The 21,940-nt window shown below is 48.7% G+C and overlaps 1 protein-coding gene across 2 annotated transcripts in view; it reads left to right on the top strand.

The window, feature by feature from the left end:
* Nucleotides 1–21,940, top strand: part of ABCC1 (ATP binding cassette subfamily C member 1 (ABCC1 blood group)) — a 137,824-nt gene that overhangs the window by 72,303 nt on the left and 43,581 nt on the right. For both annotated transcript variants that reach the window (XR_014017680.1, XM_081257428.1), the window contains exons 10-15: nucleotides 285–446; nucleotides 3,413–3,505; nucleotides 5,800–6,003; nucleotides 16,264–16,410; nucleotides 17,995–18,082; nucleotides 20,773–20,848. Coding sequence is in view for 1 of the 2 variants with exons in the window: in XM_081257428.1 (XP_081113554.1) it covers nucleotides 285–446; nucleotides 3,413–3,505; nucleotides 5,800–6,003; nucleotides 16,264–16,410; nucleotides 17,995–18,082; nucleotides 20,773–20,848 (770 nt within the window). In the remaining variant the exon portion in view is untranslated. The remainder of the gene's footprint in view (nucleotides 1–284; nucleotides 447–3,412; nucleotides 3,506–5,799; nucleotides 6,004–16,263; nucleotides 16,411–17,994; nucleotides 18,083–20,772; nucleotides 20,849–21,940) is intronic.

Raw genomic sequence — 21,940 nt, 5'->3', positions numbered from 1 at the left:
GGTGCGTACACACTCAAGTGTGTGAAGCCCTGGTTTAGGTGACCTCTGAGGTCCCTTCCATACTGAAGAGCTCAGGACGGGGAGGCAATGAGTGCTGTCGATAAGAGAGTGGGCTTTGTGATGAGACACATGGGCTGGGAAGGCAGATAAGCCGCCAGGAGAGGAGAAAAGAGCAGTGGCCTCTCGACTGTTGAGCTGTCTGCTTCCTCCACGTGGGCCTGGAGGGAGGGCGCTGGGCTGTCGCCTGTCACACTCACCCTCTTTTCCCTCTCCTTTGTCTCCAGGCCCTGGTGATCACCAATTCAGCCAGAAAATCGTCCACTGTCGGGGAGATCGTCAACCTCATGTCTGTGGACGCCCAGAGGTTCATGGACCTGGCCACGTACATTAACATGATCTGGTCAGCCCCTCTGCAAGTCATCCTTGCCCTCTACCTCCTGTGGCTGGTGTGTGTTTGATGTCATTCCCGTGGCGCATGGGGAGGGGCCTCCCTGTGTGGGCATTGGGGGCGAGTGAGTGGGTGTCAGTGATAAGAACCTCTGTAGCTCACTGGCACTTCTTGCTGTCATTCACATTTTATTTTCTGGCCTGTCAGCCAGTTCCTGGATATTTTATTACTTTCTTCAGTTGTTGGGTTATGTTCTCTAGGGTGGCATGGTGTTCATTTGCATTTGTCTCTTCTTGACAGTGTATGTAATTAACAACCCTATAACATATACATTGTATTTCTCCCTCTGTATCGTCCCAAATGCTAACCAAACTCATTTATTCACAAGTCCCAAATTATGTTGGTTAAGAGTCTCTTGGTTGCAGGGGATAGAAATGCATCTTAGAGTAATATAAGCAAATAAAGGGAATTTTATGGGTGCATGTAACTGAAAAGTCCAGGGTCTGGCTTCAGGTAGGGATGGATCCAGGAGTTCAAGCAGTGCTGTAAGAATTCAGTCTCATACTCTCATCATTTCTTAGCCTTGTGTTTCTCTGAGTTGACTTCATTCTCAGTGGGATTTCTTCAAATGGCTTCCATAGTGTTGGGCTTATATCATCTTCACAGATAGTGGTGCCAGAGAAAAGAGATTCCTTTTTGCATTCCTCTTTGTCTCAGCCGGGTCCCAGGGGGCGCTCTGATTGGCTCGGCACAGTCCTATCCACATCCCTGAACCAATCACTGTGAAATAGGCAGGGTTCTCTGATGGGCCACCCTGGGTCACATGCTCTCTCTCATTGTGGAAGGGGTGGAGGTGTGATTGACAGCCCTTCCACATGGGGAGGGGCAGTTCCCAAAATATAAAGATGACAAGCAAAGATGCTTATAGCCTAATATGTGCCTTATCCTGTTCTACCCTTGGGCCTTTGCACGTGTCTTTCCTTCCACCAGGAATTCCCTTTCCTCTTTCCTCCCTACTGATGGAATCCCACCCAAACTTCAAGGCTGTGACAAATGCAGCTTCCACTGATTCTTTTTCCCTCTCAGTTAGATGGACTTCTTCCATCTAGTAGATGTCTTGGGGCATCTACTTCCCCAGAAAGTGCTGCCATAGAACACTTCTCTTAGAATTGCCTTCAGGGTTGATTTGTGATTCACTACAAAATTGCTTTATTTTAGATGAGAGTTGCTGAATGTGTTAATGATATCTGGGGCCGGATAATTCTTCCTTGTTGAGGGCTGTCCTGTGCATTGTAGGATGTTTAGCCGCATCCCTGGCCTCTCTCCATTAGATCCCAGTAACACACCACCTCCCCTCCCCCACACTCCCACCACCGCCTGTGACAGTCTCCAGATGTTGCCAGATGTCCCCTGGGGGAATAGTCCTCCCTGGTTGGGAACCGCTGCTTTAGACCAAAAGCAGGATTTCTCTATTTGACAATCAAGAACACGACATAAGATAATGGGGGACAGCATGGCTCTGAAATCAGGCTGCCTGGGTTCAGATCCTGCCTCTTCCAGACCTTATTCCTTAATGTCTCTAAGCCTTGGTGTTCTCGTCTGTAAACTGGTGATAATAAGGGAACCTCATCATAGTGATGTTGGGATGATTGAATAAATTAGCACAGGTAGTGTTCCCTGAACAGTACATGGTACAGCGACGTGCTTGGTGTCTTTTAGTTACTATGATTTGCTCTCAGAATTGATTCCCAATGCTTTAGATTGTTGGTAGAAATCACCTTCATGCTTAGAGGTGGATTAATCTTCACTGGGCAGAGATCCATCACCGAAACAAGCGGTAGCAGCATTTTTTTGGTAACTAGGACTGGAGACCCCGAGGGTGACTCCTTGGAAGGGACTAACACGCTTACCCTTTAGTTCCATCTGTCTCAGCTAAGCAAGTGTGCACTGGACGGACTTCGTAGGCTGTCTCTTTTTATTTGTGTAACTTGGAAGTTGAAAAATGTTGATCTGTATCTTGTCTCAGTCATGACCACTTAACCTTTCTGAGATGCAGTTTCCTTATCTGCAAATGCGATAATAGAACAGTGTACAGGATCTTATCTACAAGTCCCCAAATCAAAGAGCTCTGAAAATTGAAAGTTTTTCTTAACTTATTTGGTGGCAAGGCTTGACTTGAACTAATGTGTGATTTATAATTTTGATTATCCCTCTCGTGGGAATATTCCTATTTTGCTACTGAAAAAAACCATTGCATTTGCTTCTGGAGCACTGTGCCAGGGCCCTGTGGGGGTGCGATATACAGGCATATCTACCTGTGTCAGGGGTCCCCGAGACCCCACCAGGTTCGTGATTTGCTAGGAGGACTCATAGCTATCATTTATTACAGCAACATTAGCAAAGTTAGGAGGGAACCGAGGACAAGCTTCCAAGAGTCCTCTCCCCCTGGAGTCACACAGGATGCACTTAATTCCCCAGCAACAAGTTGTGACAGTTGTGACAGCACACGTGAAATGTTACCAGCCAGGGAAGCTCAGGAGAGACCCTGTGCCCGGGGTTTTTATTGGGGGCTGGTCACACCGGCAGCCTCTGCCTGGCACAGACCAAACTTCAGACTCCCAGAGGGAAAAGGGGTTAATCAGCAGAAACCATATTGTTCATGCAAACAGTTTAGGCGCAGTGAGTCACTCTTATCAGTTCTGAGAATAGTGGGAACCCTCCCAAAATCCAAGCACCCAGGCGCCAGCCAAGGACCTTTGAACAAGATAAGCCGTCAGGTGGGCCGTGTTCACTGTTTTCTGCTCCACATCCTGTTACCTTTCTGAAATCTTTAAGTTCTCATTTGCAAAACTCAATCTGGTCCCAAGGGTTTCGGATAAAGGATTGTGGCCTTGAACATTCTTACAGGGTTTGTGGGACCCCAAGGGATGCTCCCGGATAAATCTGAAAAGTCATGCGGCTACACTGGGTGGCTCAGCCCGTGGAAGCCCCGTGCTAAGGCCTTTGTTCTTGTTCCTTCCATAGAACCTGGGCCCCTCCGTTCTGGCTGGAGTGGCTGTGATGATCTTCATGGTTCCCCTCAATGCAGTGATGGCCATGAAGACCAAGACCTACCAGGTAGGGGGTGTGTCTGCACAGGGCTCCAAGCTGCACCCCTGCCTAAGGCCTTTCCACTTGGGTGTTAGTTGAGTTCCTTCTGCACAGGCCTTGGGGGTCTCAGCCTTGTCTGCCTGTGGGAACCCCCTGGGGAGCTTTAACAAATACTGATGCCTAGGCCCAATTCCGGAGATTCTGATTCATCTAATGTGGGTGAGACCTGGGCATTGGGAGTTTTTAAAGCTTCCCAGGTTATTACATTGGGTCGCTGAGGTTGAGAGCTCCCGAAATAGTTAGACCTCATGGGCCAGTGACTGAAGTCCCATCTGTGACCCTCCAAGAGATTCCTTATTTACCATGGGTGTATTCCTTTCTGTGTGTGTGCATTTTCAAGAGCTGAGCAAAAATCACCCCTTGCTTTTCTCCCCATTTCCTTATGCTGGTCGCAGGGCTAAACTCCTTATTTTCAGAGATACTTCGTATTTTTAAAGTTTTTAAATACTCAAGTAACAGAGTGAATGCCTTTTCATTATAAAAGAAAGTTCAAGTAGTATAAAAGTGTATAGATTAAAAGGGCATGTCCCCTTCCCTGTCCTCTTTTTTTTTTTTTAATTAATTTTATTTATTTATTTATTTTTGGCTGTGTTGGGTCTTCGTTACTGCACGCAGGCTTTCTCTAGTTGCGGCGAACAGGGGCTACTCTTCCTTGCGGTGCGTGGGCTTCTCATTGCGGTGGCCTCTCTCATTGCGGAGCACGGGCTCTAGGTGCGCGGGCTTCAGTAGTTGCAGCACATGGGCTCAGTAGTCGTGGCTTGTGGGCTCTAGAGCACAAGCTCAGTAGTTGTGGTGCATGCGCTTAGTTGCTCCGCGGCATGTGGGATCTTCCCGGACCAGGGTTCAAACCTGTACCCCCTGCATTGGCAGGCGGGTTCTTAACCACTGCGCCACCAGGGAAGCCCCTCTTCCCTGTCCTCTTAACCACGGTGAACACATTGAAGCAAATCCTTCTAGAACTTTTTATGTGTTTATATAGAGATCGGACTGACTATATAGTTAGGCTTGGTGTGTATATGTGTGTGTGTGTCGTGGTGTTATCACTATATATATTTTAACACAAACAGGCCCGTTTGGCAGAGTGATTTTATCGTCCGACGCCATGCCTGGGGGATCTTTCTGCAGCATGCCATGTGGTCTGACTTCATTGTCTTGAACTCGTGCCTGATGGTCCATAACAGAGACAGGCCAGAGTTCATTCCTCTGCTCCCCCACTGATGGCTATTTATGACGTGCCTGTGGAATTTCAAATGAGAGAGCTTGGCCGCGCTGGTGATGCCGAAGGAGAGAAGAGTTGCAGCACGTGGGGCTGTTGGAATGAGGTTTGGGAGGAGGGAGGAGAGGCGTGGGAGGGGCATGGGGCTGTGTCGCCTCTTAGCCTCTTCCCTGAACGGCCCACCTCTGAAATGGCTTCAGTCTCTGGCTTTGACCTCATGTTGCTTAAACTGTCCTCTTCTGTGACCCAGGAATGACATAACACTTAATAATAGGCTTCTCGTGAGCAGGACTAAATGCACTTGAAAAGCTTAGAAAAGTGCCTGGCGTAAGGAAAGTGCCAGGTGGCATTAAAAATATTTAATAACTGGGCTTCTCTGGTGGCGCAGTGGTTGGGAGTCCACCTGCTGATGCAGGGGACATGGGTTCGTGCCCCGGTCCGGGAAGATCCCACATGCCACAGAGCGGCTGGGCCCGTGAGCCATGGCCGCTGAGCCTGCGCGTCCGGAGCCTGTGCTCCGCAGTGGGAGAGGCCACGACAGTGAGAGGCCCGCGTACTGAAAAAAAAAAAATTTAACAACTGTGCAGCATGGGCACCCAAGTGGTCAGAACCAGTGCTGGCTGGTACAGAAACACTTCAGTATTTTAACAACCATGTACTGCCTGAAAAGCAATAAAGAAAATAAGAAAATGGAAGAAAAAAAATATCATCTCTCGATTTAGATCAGCAGAGTAGGGCATGTGCCCCTTCCTCCCTGGATACCTGTAAGGTTTTTCTTGCCTCTCTTCCTCCCTTCCGAATTTAAGAGGTTTCTCTGATGTCAAATTTAATGTGATTCGAAGCAGCTCTTTTTCCCTTGAAAAAAGAATCCCTTGGAGTGCTCTCAGGGTCAAGAGTTAGGGTCCATAGGGATTGCAGGCCAGCTTTCCCACCCCTAGGACGGCCCATTTTTAATAGGTGGGGTTGTTGAGTGTTGGTCTGATGCCAGGGCCAGAAGTGAGCAGCCAGCCCCCAGGTGTGGTATTGACTGCTCCTCTCTTCGAAGGTGGCCCACATGAAGAGCAAAGACAATCGGATTAAGCTGATGAATGAAATTCTCAATGGGATCAAAGTGCTAAAGCTTTACGCCTGGGAGCTGGCATTCAAAGACAAGGTACTGGCCATCAGGCAGGAGGAGCTGAAGGTGCTGAAGAAATCTGCCTACCTGGCCGCCGTGGGGACCTTCACCTGGGTCTGCACACCTTTCCTGGTGAGTGAAGCCAAGTTTATCCTGGCCCACATTGTTTGATGTTTTACTGTGTTGTCATGCCTAAGTATTTTTCAGAAGTCACTGTTTCAGCAAGTCAGCAAGGCCTTCTCCAACCACTCCTTTTTAATAGTGCTACTCCCACCTTTTGTTTTATTCACAGCATTTACAACTTCCAGCCCAGGGATACTCGAAGTAGCTAGTTCAGGAACTGTTGGTTACAGGTTCACGATAACATGAGAAGTTTGTGGTGGACTGTAAACTTCTGCTGTCTGCTTCCTTCATTGAGAAAGGTTTTTTTTTTAAATTAATTAATTAATTTTATTTTTGGCTGCGTTGGGTCTTCGTTGCTCCACGCGGGCTTTCTCTAGTCGCGGCGAGCGGGGGCTACTCTTCGTTGTGGTGCGTGGACTTCTCATTGTGGTGGCTTCTCTTGTGGTGGAGCACAGGCTCTAGGCGCGCAGGCTTCAGTAGTTGTGGCTCGCAGGCTCTAGAGTGCAGGCTCAGTAGTTGTGGTGCACAGGCTTAGTTGCTCCACGGCATGCGGGATCTTCCCGGACCGGGGCTTGAACCCATGTTCCCTGCATTGGCAGGTGGATTCTTAACCACTGCGCCACCAGGGAAGTCCTGAGAAAGTCTTGCTAAGAAAAAAAAATGTCAGTGAACTACATGCGTGCTTGGTGCCATAGTTGAGCTACATTACGGTATCAGCTCCTTATCTACTGTCATCTGGTCACAAACTGTGGATTGGCAGTGACCTGTGGACCACACTTCAAGTGGCAATGCCAAACATACTCTGAAAGTCACTTATTATTTCATGAATTGTCTGCCTCTCTCCACTAGAATGTCAGCTCCAGGAGGGCAGGGATTTCTTCTGTTCACTGCTGTATCCTAGTGCCTAAAATGGTGCATAATAGGCGCTCAACAAATATTTGTCATTCACTGAAAAAAATTCAAACTGTACAGAAAGTTATGAAATGAAAAGTATATTGTCCTCCCCTCCATCTGTCCCTTTCCTCCAAAGTGACAGTTTTGTATGTCTTTTTAGGGAAAAAAATTATGCATATAGATATTTTTAAAATATTTGTAATATATTCAAATGGACTCATACTTACATGGTGTTCTAGACCTTTGGACTTGATATGTAACCTCTCAGTTCGTGCATTCAGATCTGCTTCGTCTGTTTTAATGATGTTTGCCTGTCCAGAGCATGGATGTGCTATAGTTGACTTAACCCATCTCTCATTGCTGGCCTTTTAGGCTGGTCCCTCTTCTTTGCAGTTATGACCCACACTGCCCTGGATGTTCCCGTATGCATGTCTTGGTGTACTGTAATGGGTCTATCCCTAGCTGGCCAACTTTGAAAAGTTTAAAGACAGTAGTGTGAGTTAACTATTTTCCAAAGCTGGCCCCAAACCAGGAGACAGTATGGACTGTGGAAACCCTTTAAGCTCAGTTGACAGTTGAGCATGGTTATGGAGGACTTCAGATCATGCCCCCCGCCATGTTTATTTTTTCTCTCTGTCTTTGTATTATTAACTATGTCATTCTTTTTAAAAAATGTTGTGCTAATAAGTATTATTTAGCTATGTTGGCAAATATATATTCTTATGGGAAGTTCCTATGACTAAAACCACACATTTTCATAAATTAGAAACAGAATTTTCTGTTAGGCTACCATCCGCTTCATCACAGCCGAGTTGCAGGTGGAATGTTGAAGGAAACTTCTGCCTTTTCAGTGTTTGTCAAAGTGTATCCATTCTGACACTGGATTTTGTTAGGCTCAGCTTAATGTCTCGCAGAGTCTTAACCCGCACACAAGGCAGTGTGGTGGAAATCAGTGATGCTCAAACTTGTGTGGGCCTCCCAGTCACCTGGAGGGCTTGTTAATAAAATGCAGCTCACTGGGCCCCACTCAGAGTTTCAGATCCAGTCGGTCTAGGTGGGCCCTGAGCATTTGCATTTCTAACATGTTCCCAGGTGCTGCTGATGCTCTTGGTTTGGGATCCACACTTTGTCCTCAACAGTGGGGCCCATGGACCAGCAGCACCGGCATCACGGGGTTGCTTATTAGAAATGCAGATTCTCAGGCCTCACCCCAGACCAGGCTAAGACAGACCTGAGTATTAGCAATCTCCCCCTGGGTGATTAGTATGCACATTAAAGTTTGAGAAATGCTGGGGAAAAGGAGGAGTAAGCAAACATTTTCTGTATAGGACCAGCTAGCGAATATTTTGGGTGTTCTGAGCCGTGCGATCTCTGTTGCAACTGCTCATCTCTGCCGGTGTAGTGCAAGGAGCGGCTGTGGATAACACGGAATGAATGGGTGTGGCCGTGTTCCTGTAAAAATTACTTTATAGACACTGAAATCTGAATTTTTTACACTCTTCATGTGTCATGAAATATTTTGGGTTTTTTGATCCTTTAAAAATATAAAATCCATCCTAAGCTCATGGGCCCAGACACAGATGGGTAGACCACAGGCCATAGTTGGCTGAGCCCTGGCTTAGAGGAATGGAATGTTTTGCTGAGAGTCAGGACCCCTGCTGAATTCTCCTGCCAGCTCATGGTGTGACCTGCAGCGGTCATTTCACCTCCCTGCCTCTGGGTTTTTGAGCGTGAAAGATGAAGGGGTTAGGCCCCAGGGATGTGACATTCGGGCCCTGCCCTCCCCCACCCGCATACCACAGCAGACACCCCCGGTCTGTCGTGGTGCTCTCTCCCATGGAGTTACGTTCAAGCAACCCTCCAGGTGACCGCTGCCAATTGACTGGAGTTGGCCCAAGCAGCGACGTCTCTTAGCTGTTCTGAGATTCTGTGTTCCCTAAGATCCCCTCCAGCTCCCCTCCAGCGTTCCAGGCTGGAAGGGTCTGCTGCCTGATTCTTTTCATACTCCAGTCTCTCCAGCTTTCCCCAGGTCCTTAGCGACTCTCTTGGTTTTTTTCAAAAGTAAAACTATAAGACTGGATGGTATAGAGGATGTTCGTTCTATTTTTTTAAAACTGTTAAATAGTCTCTATGTATTAAATACAGCTGCTAAATAGTCCTTATTGTATATATGATACATTTAAATTTAAAAACAGAAAGTAATGCATTCGCATGGTAAAAAGAGTTAAAGCTGTTCCAAAGAGGGTCTGCAGCTGAGTTTCTCAACCCCAGCGCTGCTGACATTTGGGACCCAATAATTCATTGTGTCTTTGTTGTGGTGCTGTCCTGTGCATTGTAGGATGCTTAGCAGCATCCCTGGCCTCTACCCACTAGACGCCAAGTGGTACCTCTCCCCCCCCAACTCCCCAGTTATGACAATCAATTTGGGGGGGGGTGCGGGTAGGAGTTTATTAATTAATTAATTTATTTATTTTTGCTGTGTTGGGTCTTTGTTTCTGTGCGAGGGCTTTCTCTAGTTGTGGCAAGCGGGGGCCACTCTTCATCGCAGTGCGCGGGCCTCTCACTATCGTGGCCTCTCTTGTTGCGGAGCACAGGCTCCAGACGCGCAGGCTCAGTAGTTGTGGCTCACGGGCCCAGTTGCTCCGCGGCATGTGGGATCCTCCCAGACCACAGCTCGAACCCGTGTCCCCTGCATTAGCAGGCAGATTCTCAACCACTGCGCCACCAGGGAAGCCCATGACAATCAATTTTTGATGGCCTCCAAACATTGCCAAATGTCCCCCAGTTGAGAGCCACCAGTCTGTAGTGAAAGGCACTGCTCTTTCTCTCCGCAGACCTCCATCACCTAGCTTCCTTCTCCATACTGATTTCTTTTGTGTATTTCCAGAGAGAGCCTGCATGTATACCAGCATAACATTGACTATATGCAATAAGTGTAATCAAACTTAAACATCTCTTTCATTTACTTTACTTTTATGCAAGTGATAGCAAGTCACACAGAAATTCAAGGCATTTGGATTGTATTTTTTAAAATAGGAAAAGATCTGCAGTCAGAAGGGTCAGGCAATAAGGTTTAGTCGGTGGGTTGTGTTACACTTAGGACGAAGGGGACCTTTCCCCCTTTCCCCGTAACCCTTTGCTCTGTACATCAGATCCTCTGACAAAACCTGCAGTTTCCAGCTTGTCACCCACACTGCTAACCCTTCCAATATCATCTTCTGCCCTGGCTTCCATTAGGAGGCCACAGCAAGAGATGCTTAAGAGTGGGACTGGCTTTTCTTGACCTTGAATTTGCCATTAAGTTTTTGGGTGATGATGGGCTTCCAGAGACGGTGTTGGTTCAGCTGTTTGGCATGAAACAGATGAGCCCAGGGGTCAGTCGGGGACCTTGGCCCTGACCGAGACACTGAAGCCTCTGACTACATTAGGATAAAATATGTGGCCTTTGGTTCCCTTGGAAGGTGTTTGCGTGTGCTTTCCACTGGTGAATTCCTGCACTTCAAGGATGATGTGGTGTTTACCCACTGGTAGGTGTGATGGAAGACAGAGGCCTGGGGAGGTCAGGCAGGAATGGGGATGCCATGTGGCAGGATTGATGGGACTGTTTTTCTGGAATATAGAGCCTGGCATTTATCATGTCCTCATGTCCACCTAGTGCACTTTCCTAAAATAGCATCCCTGTCAGTATTTAACATTTGCTCTCTTGGAAGATTTGTGAGCTTCTTGCCTTCTCTGTGCCTTGTATGTCCGTCCCTTCTTTAGAATAATTATCATTCCATATGCTAATTACCTGTTGTTCAGTTCTCTGCTGACCAGAACATACATGGACCTTGTCTTTTTTTGCTTGTATCCCTAGAACATAGAGGACTTGGCAAATGGTACCCACTCACTAGGTGTATGTAGAGGAATGACTGACTAAATGAATGGACAGAGGATTTGAATAAACTGTATTAGTCAGGAACTATCTTGCAAGTGGCAGAAACCTAACGTAGGTCCACTAGAGTAAACAAACAAAAGGGAGGGCTTCCCTAGTGGCGCAGTGGTTGAGAGTCCGCCTGCCGATGCAGGGGACACGGGTTCGTGCCCTGGTCCTGGAAGATCCCATGTGCCGCGGAGCGGCTGGGCCCGTGAGCCATGGCCGCTGAGCCTGCGCGTCCGGAGCCTGTGCTCCGCAACGGGAGAGGCCACAACAGTGAGAGGCCCGCGTACCGCAAAAAAAAAAAAAACAAGAGGGAGATTTTTGAGTCACAAAACTGAAAAGTCTAGGAAGGTGCTGGTTTTAAGCACGACTGGGGTTTTGGTTGTGGCTGGACCTAAGTGCTCCAGCGATAATTTTGGGTATCATTCCTCCTCTGTCTCCCAGCTCTGCTTTCTCCATGTGGTTTCTTTGTCAGATGGGAACTCGCCATGTGATTACAGTTGATTCTGTCATCTCAGTAACCGCAGTAACCATCCCCTTTTCCCATTAGTTCCTGCAAAGCTGTGGGTTTGAGTCTCATTGGTTGTGGTTGGCTGCATGCTTGTCCCTGAATCACTGGGGCCAGGGAGCAGGGATGCTTGGATTGGCCAGGCCTGGGTCATGTGGCTTCTTTGGAGATTGGGGTCGGGTCCGGTATGGGCAGTTCATCTGTGGCTGAAGCTCATGGACTGAGGTTGGGGGAGGTTCAGCTCCCCACAGGAAAACTGATGTGTTGTTACCAGCAACAAGGGTGGATGCCGACCAGGCAGAAGGAACAGATGTCCTCATGGAGAGATGGCAGATTTTTAGGGGCTGGGCTGGGGAAGTTGGTTCTGTCATTTGCCCCATTTCTCAGCATGGGGGGAGGCTCTTTTAGCACTTAGAGGTGGGCGGTAGTCTTCCTTGTTTGCGAAGCATTTTTCGCATCCTGGACCCTCACCCGTTATAAGGCTGTAGCAAACCCCAGCTCCCCGGCCACCTCCACACTCTTGCAGACACTCGTGCTAGAGAGACCCTGGTGCATATATGTTCCCCACTAGACCATGTGTCTCAGGATCTCCAAAGCTGCCTCACACAGTGCCTGGCACACCGTAGGTGCCCAATTAATAACTGATGGATGAGTGAGTGACCTCTGCTTCCTGGAGAAGCGGATGATGTGGATCTGACGGGGGCCACGCGATGCTTTTCCCTCTTAATGCGCTTCCTGTGCTGCCAGCAGCCACCCTATCAGTTGGGCCAGTGGAGCTGGGATATTCTGGTGGTGAGATGCCTGAGGCCTGATTTTCTCTGTTGCTGAAGAGACACCCTTGAGTGTGTGCTTTCTCGCCCTTGGGCAAATCCATCCACCTGCCTACCCATCCATCTACCTACCTCTCCATCCACCTGTCTACCCACCCATCCATCCACCCACCCACAAACATTTCCTGGGTATCTGCCATGATCCAGGTGCTGTCCTAGGCACTGATGATAGAGCAGTGAATACTAAAGACAATAATCCGCACGCTCATAGGGTGTTCATTCATTCTAACTGGGAGAGACAGATAATGCACACCCGGCATGATAAATATATAGTATGCTAAACTGTCATAAGTGCTATGGGAAAAAAAGGTTCTGGTGAGAGTGATAGGGAGGGCTTGCAGTTTTTAAATAGGATGATCATGGGACTTCCCTGGCGGTCCAGTGGTTAAGACTCTGTGCTTCCACTGCAGGGGGCACGGGTTCGATCCCTGGTCAGGGAACTAGGATCCCCCATTGCTGCACAGCGCAGCCAAAAAAAACCCCCAAAAAACAAACAACAACAAAAAAAGGGATGATAAGAGCCTTCACTGAGAAGGTGATACTTGAGTCTTAACCTAATGGTGGTCAGGGGCCTGACCAGGGAGAGGGAAGAGTGAGAGGCCCTGAGGCAGGACTGTGCTGCCCCAAAAAGGAATAATCGTGGAGGCAAGCGGGGCTGGAACAGCGGGAAGGAGGTGGGAGAGTGGTAGGAGAGGAGGGCACAAGAGTTCAGAAAAGGGACGTTTATGAATCAGGTGGCCCCTGAGCCTGAGTCAAGACTTTGGCTTCTATACTGAGTAAAATAGACTGATATTGGAGAGATTATTTTTAAAATTTATTATTATTTATTTTATTTTATTTTTGCGGTACGAGGGCCTCTCACTGCTGTGGCCTCTCCCGTTGCGGAGCACAGGCTCCGGACGCGCGGGCCCAGCAGCCATGGCTCACGGGCCCAGCCGCTCCGCGGCATGTGGGATCTTCCCGGACCGGGGCACAAACCTGTGTCCCCTGCATCGGCAGGCGGACTCTCAACCACTGTGCCACCAGGGAAGCCCAAAAAACTTATTATTTTTATTGACATATAATTCACCACTTTTATGTGTACAGTTCAGTGGTGTTTAGTATATTCACAAGGTTGGGCAACCATCTCCACTGTCTAATTCCAGAGCACTTTCATCACCCCAGAAGGAAGCCCTGTACTTACTGGCAGTCACTCCCATCCGTCCTGTTCCCCCCCATGCCCGGTCACCTACTAATCTACCTTCTGTCTCTGTAGATTTTCCTTTTCTGGATATTTCATTTAAATGGAATCATATAACACGTGTGGCCTCTGTGTCTGTCTCCTTTTACTTAGCATCATGTTTTCTGGGTTCGTCCATGTCGTAGTGGGCGTCAGCACTTCATTCCTTTTTATGGCTGAATACTGTTCCTCTGCGTGGATGTGTTTAGAGAGTTTTGAGTGAGGAGAATCTCTGGCTAAGAGGCAGGTACGTCATCACTACCTGGAGGAGGGGACCTGTGTGTGCAGCCATCCCAGGGATCGGGTGTCAGTGGCTTTTTGAGCATCTAACCTCCCTCTTGGCCAAGGATCCGGGAAAATTTCTGTGTCTTCCCTCAGGGTCACCTTGCTCGTTAATGTCAGAACCAGAACAGGAACCAGCTCTGCTTTCCATTGCCTTGTTCTTGGGACCCAGTTAATAGACTCTTTGGAAAAATAGTCCAAGGAGTTTGGACCAAGTCCTGAAACAAGAAATAAAACAGCCACCATCTACTGCATTTTACTGTGCGCCAGGCACAGGGCTAAGCACTCTGCACAAGTGCCTGATTCCTTGCTGCCAGAAGCCCTGTGAATACGTATCATTATCCCCATTTTATAGATGGAAAAACAGAGGCTCCTTTGGAGAGCTGAGGTGACATCACAGTTCAGGGTCACACAGCTGATAAACAGGCAGAGCTTATGGATTTAATTTTTAAGATGTAGGACCTTTTAATAGATAACAAAGAAATGAGGCAGCTGAGACCCTGTAAATACCCTGGACCTCATCCACACCAGAATCTTGGCCACTCCGCAATCTCCTGATTGCCGGACATCTGCCCTGAGCTCAAGACTGAGGTCCTGGTGTGGAAAAAAGGGAATACTCTTGCACTGCTGGTGGGAATGTGAATTGGTACAGCCACTATGGAGAACAGTATGGAGGTTCCTTAAAAAACTACAAATAGAACTACCATATGACCCAGCAATCCCACTACTGGGCATATACCCTGAGAAAACCATAATTCCAAAAAGAGTCATGTACCACAATGTTCACTGCAGCACTATTTACAACAGCCAGGACGTGGAAGCAACCTAAGTGTCCATCGACAGATGAATGGATAAAGAAGATGTGGCACATATATACAATGGAATATTACTCAGCCATAAAAAGAAACAAAATTGAGTTATTTGTAATGAGGTGGATAGACCTAGAGTCTGTCATACAGAGTGAAGTAAGTCAGAAAGAGAAAGACAAATACCGTATGCTAACACATATATATGGAATTTAAGAAAAAAAATGTCATGAAGAACCTAGGGGTAAGACAGGAATAAAGACACAGACCTACTAGAGAATGGACTTGAGGATATGGGGAGGGGGAAGGGTAAGCTGTGACAAAGCGAGAGAGTGGCAGGGACATATATACACTACCAAACGTAAAATAGATAGCTAGTGGGAAGCAGCCGCATGGCACAGGGAGATCAGCTCGGTGCTTTGTGACCACCTAGAGGGGTGGGATAGGGAGGGTGGGAGGGAGGGAGACGCAAGAGGGAAGAGATATGGGAACATATGTATATGTATAACTGATTCATTTTGTTATAAAGCAGAAACTAACACACCATTGTAAAGCAATTATACTCCAATTAAGATAAAAAAAAAAAGAATGAGGTCGGGGCAATTTGTTTGTTAAAGGGAAAGCCTTTAATGGCTCTTGGCGCCTGGGACTAGCATGGGGTAGAGACTTTTGCCCATCTGCTAGGGTGCACAGTTTTCCAGATTGCTTTGGTGGTGTATACCAGGTGATCTCAGGGGTGATGTTATTAGCCTCCTCCGGCAACACCTGGCACTGCTGGGGGCGGGGGGCAACAGGTGGGCGGGGCATGGAGAGCCACCTGTTGATCTTTCCCTCCTCCGCCGCGCAGCCCAGCCTTGGACTGTGCAGGGTCCTTCCTTTTTCCTGGCGAGGCAGGTGAGGTGCTGCTGTCTCAGACAAGCGAACCTAATTCCGATTACCTAGGAATTGAAATCCCAGGCCCCACCGTGAGGCTTAAGGCACGTCTGACTCTGTGGGGAAGGGAGTAGCCTTTGGGGGGCCCTTGGCTGTTTGGTTTCCTTTTTTTTTTCTTTTTCTTTCTTTCTTTTTTTGAAAACCTATGTTCCTTTCCTGGGGGTATAAAACCCTATACCCTGAGCTGGAAGGAGCTTTCAACAGTAGCACGAATCCTCCACATCCATTTCACTGATGAGATGTTGGAGGCATGGGGAGAGGAGGTGACTTACATGAGGTCTCGGTGCTCCTATGTGCCCGGGGTCATTCTGGGCCCTGAGGATACAGCCATGTACAAAAGTCCTTGCCTTTGTGGAGTCTGCATTTCACACTGCAGGAGACAGACAATAAATACCTATAATCTTACAGTGTAAGGTAGTGATAGGTGTTATGAAGAAAAATAAACCAGGATAAAAGGATGGAGGGAAGTAGCAGGGCTTTTTGGGGTAGGGCAGCCTCTTGGAACGGGAAGAGGGAGTAACCAGGCCACTGTCTGGATAGGAAGGTCGTTTCGGGCAGAGGGAACTGCAAGAACAAAGATCCGGAGGTGGGATCATGTTTCGTGATGTTGAGGGACCCTGAGAATGCCATCCGGTGTCCCACGGAGAATGTTGGTGGGAATGGCCCGGACTTTTGGCTTCTGGTCATTGGTTTATCCAGTTCGTTCTCTGGGTGTTTAGTGAGCGCCTGATGTGTGCTAGACACTGTTTGGGCATTTCTGCTGCCTCCAGAGGCCAGTCGTCAGCCCCTGCAGCTCACACCAGGAGGCTGGAGCAACTTCCCCAGGCGCGTGTCACTGCTTCTGTGACTGGGACTCTGACTTGGCCTTCTGCTTGCAGGTGGCCTTGTGTACGTTTGCTGTCTACGTGACCATTGACAAGAACAACATCCTGGATGCCCAGAAGGCCTTCGTGTCCTTGGCCTTGTTCAACATCCTTCGCTTCCCCCTGAATATTCTCCCCATGGTCATCAGCAGCATTGTGCAGGTACAGGCGAGGCTGGGGAACTTCAGAGAGGGGGGTCTCTGGGGGAAACAAAGCAAAAGGGCATGAAAATGCCCCTGGATGCAGCTCCCTCTGTGCAACCCGTCCCACTGTGGCCGGGGGGCTTATCAAGGCCCAGACTAGTGGCCTTCGTACTTTTTTGGTCCTGCCCCAAAGAGAGACATACGTTTTACTTCTCGACGCACACTCGAGTGTATGAAACCAGTTATTGCAGCGAGGCTGTCCTAAGCTCTGCAAGATTCTTCCTGAAACATCTGATCCTCCTCTATTCTGATCGAGTCTGTTCCACCCTGCCCTACCTTATCCTGTTCTGTTTCTTCAAAAAATGCAGCTTTTGACCCACTAAATTGGTTTTGCAACCCATTCACAGGCCTTGACTCACCATTTGAGAAACCCCAGCTGGCCCCCCTAGAATCCCCCTGGTCCCAGCAGTGGTTCTGTAACGAGAGGGAACCGCTCAGTCATACTTGCACCATCTGGAGCTCCTGCACTTTGCTGCCGGCAGCATTTCTCACACTCTTCTCCCTAGCCTTGCACATTTTCCCGTGAAAACCCTTTTCTTAGCCACATAGACACATTAAGATTAAGATTTGGTTGTACAAGCCCTGGTCAAGGTTTTTAAAAAAAAATAAGCAAGTAAAACCCCTTCTTATTACGAACAATTTCAAATATACACAGAAGTGGAGCGAGTAGCATGAGAATGCTGTGTGCCTGTCACCCAGATTCAACATTTTGCCACAGTTACTTTGTCTAATCGTTTTTCTGTCTTCCTTCTTCCCTTAATTCCTTTCTCTCTTTGCCGAAGAATTTTAAAGCAAATCACAGACCTCTTGGCATTTCATCCATAAATACTTCAGCACCAATTTCTTCTTACATAAGTATAACACCATTATCATACCTAACAAAATTAACAGTAATCTCTTAATACCCAGTTCATATTAAAATTTTTTGGATTATCTCAGAAATGTCCTTACCATTGGGCTGTTTGTATCAGGACCTTTGCTTTTTTTTAAATTTATTTTTGTAGAACCATAATTCACATTGTGTTCACGTGTGCAGTGTGGTGATTGGATCCTTGGATATGTTGCTATACAGTTATCGCCATAGTGTCAGCTACACTCCTGTCACGTGCCACAATTATCATTTCTTTTTTTGTGGGGGGGAACCATTAAGTTCTAGTCTCTTAGCAACTTTCAAGTTTATTATACAGTATTGTTGGCCGTAACCACCGTGCCATGCATTCGATCTCCAGGATACATTTATCTCTGAGTCGCAGGTTTGTCTTAAACGGGGCCATTGCCTTCGGTTGTTTCTTAGGTCCCTTGTCAGCTACGATAGTCCCCCGCCATCTTTTTTAATACCGGTTGTGGGCTTTTAAAGGAAAGCAAACAAGAACCAAAACCCTTTTTGTTTTTTATTCTAAGGTGTAGGCACTGCAGAACCTTCAGAAATAAGGGAGGATGTGGGCCCCTCTGCACCCAGAGGAAACCACTGTAAGTTAGCCTCGGTCTGTTTTACAGAGATGTTTTTCAAAATAACTACACCTTGTCGTTGCTTTCTGTGTAGGCGAGTGTCTCCCTCAAGCGCCTCAGGATCTTCCTCTCCCACGAGGAGCTGGAGCCCGACAGCATCCAGCGATGGCCCATCAAAGACGGTGTGTCCTAGGAGAGTGGGCGGACGCGGGGTCTTACCTAGTCTTCCCAGGAGGGTGAACTTGCACTTCTGTTATCTTGCTTTCTTGCTGAGAGGCAGCCTCCCTGGGCGAGGTCCACCCCTGAGGGCCGGGTTCCAGGGCCTGGGCTTTGATTCCGTACTGGGCAGATGGACGGGCAAATCAAGGATGTTGGAGATTGACCAACCCCCTACCCCCACTAGCTGTGCAGCCTTGGGAAGGTCACTTCAGTGCTCTGAGCCTCACTTTCCCCACCTGGGCAATGGAAATGAAGGTGCCTTTCTTTGGCTGGGTGTTACATGGATTTTTATTGGTAGGTTTGTTTATTTTATAGCTTATTAATTTATCCTTTCCCAGTCAACCCCCCTGAGCAGGGATTTCCAGGCACTTAATAATAAATATTAATAGCACTAATGGTAGTGACCACTTTGCTGAAATGACACTCCCGCCATGCGCGTCCCATCCTGAGGATGTCACCATACTTCCCGTCCATTGCTCACTGCAGCTCAAGGAGAGGGGCCCCCACCTACAGATGAGGAGACTCACCTGGGTAACTCGCACGGCCAATAAGAAGTAGAGTCAGGATTCACACCTGCAGCCCGTCAGCAGAATCTGTGCTCTCACCCACTGTAGAGCATCTCTGCACTGAGATTTATTGAGCACCTACTATGTGTCGGTCATTGTTCTAAGGACTCTCTGTTTTGCTCACAGCCCTGTGAGGTTGATCCCATTATCAATCCCATTTTACAGATGAGGAAAGTGAGGCACAGAGAAGTTAAGTAACTTGCCTGTGGTTCTCCAGCTAGGAAGTGGCAGCACGGGGATTTGAACCCACACAGTCTGGCTCCCGAGCCCAATAGATATGGTCAGAAGAATGAATGTGTGTATATATTGGTAATAATGTGTGAGCGGTGCCTGGCACCTAGCAGGCATTCAGATGCCCTCAGTGACGTGAAAACACCCAGCACAGTGCCTGCCAAACAAAGATCATGGTGGTCGTTCCTTCACCAGTATGTGTGAGAGGCGATCGGCCTGGGGGCCGGGTTCCTCAGCCTCAGTACCACCGACATTTGGGGCAAGATCACTTTGCTGCGGGGGCGTCCTGTGCATTATAGGATGTTGAGCAGCACCCCTGGCCTCTACCCACTAGAGGCCAGTAGCACCCACCCCAGTTTTGGCAACTAAAAATGTCCCCAGACATCGTGTCCCTTGGGGGTCAAAGTCACCCTGAGTTGAGAACCACTGCTCGCTGGAATCTCCCTCCCGATGTCCCTGGCCCGTGGTCGTCCAGTTTCTGCTGTGTGAGGACTGAGTCACTCCCCCCTTCACACACACACACACACACACACGCACGCACGCACGCACGCACGCACACACACACACACACACACACTGCAGAATGATGCCATCTACCAGGGTCAAATTTCCCTGCATAACACAGGGCTGAAATTTGGGGCAGCCGAGGAGGTTTCGAGTTCTTCACGTTGTTCACAGCTCACTACAGGAGTCGCATTGCAAAACCCCTGGGCCTCAGCCCAGGCCTCAGCCCCACTTCCTGCCCTGACGGCAGTCTCCCGAGCGGTTAGACTTTATGTTTACCCACATTCTCTGGGTGCCAGGCGGGGCCCCCTTTGCAGCTCCGGGCCACGTCTTGCAGCCTCTAGCTTGACTGACTCAAGTGGCTTTTCTTAAATTCCTTTAATAGCACCTTCCAGCTTCCTCCTTGTTCTCTGTTTCAGGGGGGTGATGGGGGAGGGGGAGGTTAAGTTAGGTTAACCAGTAACTTCCTCTCTCCACAGTTTTTGTTTCTTTGATGGGTGGGGGAATTTATTTCTTCATTTGACAACTTGAAAACACCCCCATCTTCTCTCTAGATGGTTTTAAGTTGGCTCATAATTGAGTCAAAAGTTGTTTTTGTAAGTGAGGGGCATTGAGTAAAAAGAAAATAAGGGGAGCAAAAGTAGATGAAGGCAGAGGTGCTAGAATCACAGAGGGTCCATAAAACGCAGGCTTCGTCTTAAGCACCCTCCCCTCCTCTGTCACGATTCCCGACTTCCTGTTCCATCCCTGAGTTTGCACAGTTTACAGTTGCCTGTGTTTTAGGAAGACTGGCTTGCTGTGATGTGAGCAGGGTGGCTGGAGGGAGCGGGGGAGAGGGGGCGATGCAGGGAGGTGAGTTAGGAGTCTGCCCTGGAATCCAGGAGTTTCAGGGCAAAGGACCCCGCTTTGAACATAAAGGAGGGGCCCCAGCGGTGTAGTGAGGGCCCTGGGCCAGCCCAAGCTGATGGACAGGCATCTGCATGAGGGCACTGCTTGTGCCCCGTGACCTTGGCTTCTTTACGACCCACCCAGCCAGAGCTGCTGGAACCTCCCAAGACTGAGGGAGGCCCCCAGGGGTCCCCCGACCTTTCCAGATGGTGCAGCCTCCTATCTTTCAAAGGCAGAGCCCTCTCGTGGTTTCCTGCTGCTCTCTGGGTCTGAGGCTGCCTGCAGAGCTGCTGGTTGAAGTTCTTTAGAAACAGTGACTGATGTAACCAATTAATGCCTAGCGTGAGTGGCTGGCAGCTGGAGTTGAACCACTTGATTAGGAAAAGCAAAAAGTAAGAGCCTGCTGTTCACACTCAGGCCGTGGCTTCATCTACTCCTGACATACTGTCTCTGGTGCTTTCCAGCTGGGGCCACAGACAGCATCACCGTGAAGAATGCCACGTTCACTTGGGCCAGGAGCGACCCTCCCACGCTGCATGGGTAAGTGGGACGTGGAGAAAGCCACAGGGCTCTGGGCAAACACAAGTTTGAATTCCAGCTACGCTCCAGCTCTGTTACCCTGAATAGGTCACTGCCTTTCTGAGCCTCAGTTTCACTCGTCTGTCAGATAGATCCAGTCACACCTGCTTGGGCTTCAGGGAGAAGCAGCTGAGAGTGTGCCTGGCTCAGAGAGTTCCCTCAGACTGTATGGGGCAGAAACCTTGTACAGATAGCGGATAGGTTTAGGCAACAAAGGGAAATTTCTGGTTCACGTAACTGAGAAGGTTCCCTTTCAGGGACATGGATCCAGGGGCTCAGACAATGCCATCAGGACTCTCTCCATCTTGTCTTTGTTCCCCTTCCATCTGTGCTGCTTCCTTTTCAGATGTCCTCTCCCCTCATCATCCAGATGGCCCCCATTGACTCTAAGTGCCCCTCCTACCTCATCAGGAGACCCACTTGCCCCTTATTGGCCCAAGTTGGGTTATGTGCCCCTCCCTGAGCCAGTCACTGTGCCAGAAGAGGCTGAGTGCACTGATTGGCTAGGCTGGGGCTGAGGTTGTGATGCCGCCACTGGCAGCAGGAAGCCTTGGGTCAGCTGAAAAGAATGCTTGTCCACTCACATTTGCTATCAGGATGGATTGTTCTCCATCCTCTCCAAGGTCCCCCAGCTGCCTGGCTTACCCTTTCTCACACCGTTTCCACGTCTGGGACCCTGCCCACCCCAGTCCTTATTTTTCCAAATCATAGGATCCAGGGAATTGACCTGATTCCCTGGGTAACTTATCAATTGCCTCTGATTTCTTTCTGACTGGAGGCCTTGCCCAGGGGCTCTTTTAAGCCTCCTTAAGGCGTCCCCCAAACACAGGGCCACATGGGACATTTTTAGGGGCCAGGTTTATCCTCCATGCCCCTAAATAATTGCTCTCTTAACTGGGTAGCCAAATTACTGCTGTATTTTATCTGGGGACATGGGGAGGGGCAAGGGTCAAACTCTCCAGAGAAAAGAATCTGTGTTAACACCTCCCTTGATGGGACTGCTTGTTTAGGAAGTTCTTTCTTGTGTCTAACTTACCTTCTGCCTGCTTCAAT

Source organism: Mesoplodon bidens, assembly GCF_964165515.1.
Source record: "Mesoplodon bidens genome assembly, chromosome: 15".
NCBI classification, from domain to species: Eukaryota; Metazoa; Chordata; class Mammalia; order Artiodactyla; family Ziphiidae; genus Mesoplodon; species Mesoplodon bidens.
This window is presented reverse-complemented; position numbering and strand designations above follow the sequence as displayed.